At 41.8% G+C, this 5,339-nt stretch overlaps 1 protein-coding gene across 7 annotated transcripts in view; it reads right to left on the bottom strand.

The window, feature by feature from the left end:
* Positions 1-3,648: 3,648 nt before the first annotated feature.
* TSC22D1 (TSC22 domain family, member 1) overlaps positions 3,649-5,339 on the bottom strand; it is a 144,316-nt gene continuing 142,625 nt past the window's right edge. For 6 of the 7 annotated variants that reach the window (XM_011974611.1, XM_011974617.1, XM_011974615.1 and 3 more), the window contains one exon: positions 3,649-5,002. In XM_011974611.1, coding sequence (XP_011830001.1) covers positions 4,745-5,002 — 258 coding nt within the window. In that variant the 3' untranslated portion in view covers positions 3,649-4,744. The remainder of the gene's footprint in view (positions 5,003-5,339) is intronic. The other variant, XM_011974613.1, reaches the window with a different exon arrangement.

Here is a 5,339-nt window from a genome sequence, read left to right as displayed (position 1 = left end):
GAGTAAGTTAACACATGGTTTTCAACACAAAGTACCAGTTTACTGTGCACCATAGTCGCACAAATAGCCTGTGCCCCCTTTCTGTCATCAAAAAGAAGACATGTTCCTGATTTATTGAGCTGAAGGGTGAGCTGCCATTTAGGGCAGATTCTAGTTCTTGAGATGGTCAGAAGACAGAAGGCAGGGGGGGACACATGCGGCCTGTGGGCCACACCAGCTTAATAGGTGTGCTCTCTTATTTGGTCTGTGCAGTGTCCAAAAGTCAGGCATTTCCAGACAGAACCCTGGATTTACGGAACTTGGAAGAAATTGGAAGATCGAGCAACACAGTGCTTGAATTTTCATATGGCAACTGGATGGAGCATAGCACTGTCCCTGTTAGCTGAGCACACTCCCCAAATGCCACAGTCACTACCACGTCCTACTGCTTACCTCACTCACTCAAGAAGCTTCTCCACCATATCCCACAGACACTGGGGTCCTGAACACCTGGTCTAAAGCACAGACCTCTCTTGTAATACTGCACGTTTTTAAACGGCTACTGAACCTTCCAAGTAGCTGTTGCCAGAACCTGATCCCCAAGCCTAGCGACTTCAGGCCTGTCTGGTATTCCATAGCACTGGTTTACATAGAACCTTTTTCTGTAATGAAATTAATAATTTAAGATCTATCTACTCCACCTGTAATCATTTACTTCCACCAATATTATTTTTGCAATATTGAAAATATTGGACACTGAAACGTGGACAATTCCCAACGAATCCCTTCTCTGATTCACAGAAATGAAATGGCAGCCTTTTGCTATTATTTCTTTGATACAGAAAAAAACGGTGTGTTTCTATCTGTATTCTAAAGGATATTATTCCCATGTGTGTTTTCACAGTAAAGTTTAAACAGTCACTACTATTACCAAATACTAAATCAAAAGCTATTAGAAAATAAAGCTGCCACACCTTTATCCCTATGAAAAATACAAAATTAAATACATAAACAAACATAAACAAGGAGATGAATGACTCAGAAATAATAGTAATGGTTAACATTCCTTGAACCCACCTCACTCTGAACCCGTCTCTGTGCTGACAGCTTCCCAGCATTATTAGCCTCACAAAACCCCTATGGAGACAGCATGTCCCCACCGTAAGCATGAGGAAACAGAGAACGAGGAACTTGCCTGAGGTCACTTAGCTAGTAACCAGCAGAGGAGCTAGGATGAAAACCAAATTAATTTTAGTCATTAAGTTAAATGAACAAACAAAAACAGTGCGCGCGCGCGCGCACACACACACACACACACACACACACACACCCTCCCACCAAAAGTGAGAATAATAAAATAAAGTCATTATCAAATGCAGAGGACTGCAGCATCTGTGGCTAGACATGATCTTCGTGACCTGATCCAATCCTTATTTCACAGACGAGAACTCAGGTCTGAAGGATTCCGTTCCTGGTCCAAAGGTCAAACAGCTGATGACTGCAGGGCCAGGCCTGGCAGCAGAAGCCTGCCTCTCAGCTCAGCGTCCTCCCACACACCAGTGTAGGAACCTATTGCACTGTCTGCTTCCAAGTTCTATCGGTGGGCACAGATCTCCACTTTCAGGCAATTTTAACTAAGAGGGAGAGGAAACTTGATTTTCTCTGCCTCCGTTTCTAATCGTAATGTCACAATTGCTGCCTGAATGGATTTGAAGTTGACATCTAAAAGCAGTCGTCAGGCCCTGGTAGTTTCAACTACTTATTTCACACAAAGCAAGAACAGAGTAGTGTCTATATAATTTTCATTCCTAATTTTAGTTATAATTAACTTTTATAGATTTCTTGCATAAATTTAAAGCTGTTCTGGCATTGCATATTTATCCCATGATGAAAAATAAATTTTCTCTTTTAAAGTGTGCAAAAAATGCACACAATTACTGAAATATGAACACTGTTCATTTGAAACAGAAAGTAGACGTTCATTAAAATCCATGTAAAATTCCTTCTATTTCTCCTTCACTGAACGGGGGTTTCTCCTGCTGCAACTGATGTCATGAACACTCAGTGCTGGTACAGCACGCCATTCCCCTTAAAAATCTTTCCTTCTCCACAGAACACAAGTGCAACATAATCAGTTATATAATAACCCACAGGCCAGTAAGACCCATACTCAGGTCTACAAGCAAGTAGCAAAATGCCTTTTTAAATTACCTTAAATACCTTAAATACATAAATAAGTCAATAACTTCAAGTATGTTTAGTAATTACTAAAATGAGGAACATGTATGGAAAGACATCTTTTAATAATTCATATTTCACAAACAACATTCAGCTACCACAATTTCATGAGTCTTTCATTCTTAATAAAAAGACCCAAAGTTCCATTAAATAATGGAGGAAAAAGTTCTCCACCATCTTAGTAATACACTGACATGAGATTTTTCAAATTTTCCACGATTACCACCTATGGTATTTTAAGGATCTTCATTAAAAACATAAAAAATGAAATGGCTAGGGATTTCTATTCACTATGGTTTTCTTTTTCAAGGAAATGTACTTACTACGTAAGTATTCCTTTATTAAAGTTGAAGTTATATAACCAACAAGCCAATACGACAAAGATTTTTTTTCAAGTCCTCTTCAAATTCTCCCAAAATATCTTTATGACAACTGCTATCAGCCTATGGCAGTGAGCCATCCATCATTTCAATAGGAGGCCCGTGTCACCACTTTATAATGCATGCACATTATCGAACAATTCTTTTCAGGGAGCTCAGATGTCCTATTCACTTCTCAATCTCCCACCAGCTCTAGATTAGAGAAATGAAGGATTCAGAAAGTTGTCCTTGTCCTGCAAGGACTTAGACAAGCCTTAGAGCTTGGGATTGGTACACTTCCCACTGGGCGGGGGGCCACTGCTGAGGTCCCAGGTTGATAGATTGCAGAGCTGGTAAATCCACCCATTCACTTGCTCACTCACATTACTCCTACTGCAGAGGAGGATCCCTCAGGCTCACTCCTCAGGTGCCAATCTGCTTCAGGATTCCTTTGTGGTTTTAATTGTGGTCTATTTTATAGTCATGCGGAATCAACTGCAAGGACATCCTTACTCATGCGGTCCTACCCCAAATCATCTTTTGCTTACACAAAACCAATTATTATCCCAGGAGCTAGAAACTCATCCTACACTAGGAGAAACATCCCAACCCAGGGTGACAGGGTTCTTAAAAAGTGGAAATCAGCTTCTCCAACTTCAGTCTTTTGATCCTAGATCTGCTTATTGCAATTATACAAATAAGGCTCCTTCTTCCTCTGTCAGTTCAACAAAAAGTGGAAGATTAAGATTTTCATAGACTCCTAGAATTTTAAAGCCAAAGGGGAATGTAAGAGATTGTCTCTTTCAAACCCCCACATCTGTCCAGGAGTGAAGCAACCTGTCCAAGTCACACAGTAATTAGAATTGAGCTGGACTCCTCCACTGTCTCTTCCCTTACCAGCTGAACAATGCAGTGTCAATTTCCTTTTACTTGATGTAGTCAAATCATGCCCCGACTTTTCCAACCATTCTACTCCCCTTCAGGATTTTACTAGTCAAATTGTTAAACTTTACCTGGAAACAGTTGTGGAAATGACTGCCATTGTATTAACAGGGTCAGATGAAAACACTTGTTTATCAACATTTTATATGCTTTATTGAAAGTTGACAAGTGCAACAGTTAAATACAGTGACACCTTACAACTGTGTAGAGAACATGCACAGAAACATATGCATATAACTACTATACAGGTGATATGCAGAAACCCCTACTGGGAAATCCATTTCATTAGCTAGAATTGAGCATTTTTCAAAGTATTCAACCAGCTCAATTGAAAGACTTCAGTGAACAGGGATTTACTTCAGGGTATTCAGCAGCTAGATTTCAGATTACACAAAGTGAGTAACTGTGCCAAATTCTTCAAATTTCTTTAGGTGTGGTTTTTGTCATGTAGCAGTTTTTATGTAGATCGATATATAAAAGTCCACACCTCCTCAGACAGCCAATGGAACATCTAAATTTCAATCTGTACAACCTAAGTAGTAGTTACAGTCCTCTATTGTACAAAATAGTTACACTACATACACAAATATACAATAAGCAAAACAACCTTCATGGTAAGATAGCCTAGGTCCCAGCTACCTGTCACCATTTTGTCACTCTCATAGTTTTGTGTCATCCACTGTTTGAGAAGAGGCACAGTACTATTGTTTTTTATGGATTTTGGTGACAGTCGTCAAATTTGTACAGTGAACTCTGTTCCCCCTCACTTTAGTCTTTTTACCCTCCTTTCAAGCTCCTCCTGGGGGGAGGAGGGAGGCGAGTCCAGTGAGGAGCTCCATCGCTTCACAACCCCATGTAGGACACTAAGCGCAAGCAGGAGAGAGAACCCTTGGACGTGAGGGGTAGGGAGCCGGAAGGGATGGAAAGGCACACAGCTCCTGAGCATGAATTAAACCATTTCTCAGATATCTGCCAAGCTGCATGAGGTCCCAGTACATCCATGCTAATTCTCGGATTAACCTTTAATTCACCCAACTAAGAAATTTCTCCAAGCCATAAGCATATGAGTGTTTAATACTGGAAAAGAGAGAATGGCATATGTCAGTCTCACGTCTCTTTCGCAGCGAGCAATGAAATGGGTGACTGTGGAGGCAGATTCTCCCTAGCACATCTTCTCCGTCTGTTCAGTTCACACGCAGCAGCCAGTTCTGCGGGGGCATAGGCAGCTATGCGGTTGGTCCTGAACCCTGCGATGCTGGCTGGGCGGGAGGCTGTGTGGTGCCCTGTGGCTGGGTGGTGGCAGGTGGGGAGCCAGTCTGCAGCTGTGCCTGAAACTGGGCAAGCTGCTCAGGACTGGCCAGTGTCTTCAGCAGATTGTTCTCCTGCTCCAGCTGGGAATTTTTCTCTATTAGTTCTTTGATTTGCTCTTTGAGGACCTCCACTTCTTCTCTGACCGCATACATCAAATGGCTTTTCACTAGATCCTGCAAAGAAGAGAGAAAAGGTTTAACTCACTATTTGCTATTTTCTGGACTCTGAGTTTCTAAGACATTATTTTATATGGCTCTCGCTATTTACATATTCCGCCTTTAAAGTTCGTTCAATGACACTTGGGGAAATCTGAATACAGCCATGACTGTACAATACTTGAGTTTAACGTATAAATGATCAAGCTTTGTAAAAGTCTGTGCTTCTCTACAGACGTTGGCCAGAAACGCCCAAGTCCGGCTTCCTATCTGAGACTGGGCCAGAGCCGGGCGCTGGGTCCCCGACTGAGACCAGCAGCGGGGATGTTCAGGCCACAGCGCGCCCACCGCGTCC

Source organism: Mandrillus leucophaeus, unplaced genomic scaffold (assembly GCF_000951045.1).
Source record: "Mandrillus leucophaeus isolate KB7577 unplaced genomic scaffold, Mleu.le_1.0 Scaffold147, whole genome shotgun sequence".
NCBI lineage: Eukaryota > Metazoa > Chordata > Mammalia > Primates > Cercopithecidae > Mandrillus > Mandrillus leucophaeus.
The sequence above is the reverse complement of the archived record's forward strand: the minus strand, read 5'-3'. Positions and strand labels throughout refer to the sequence as shown.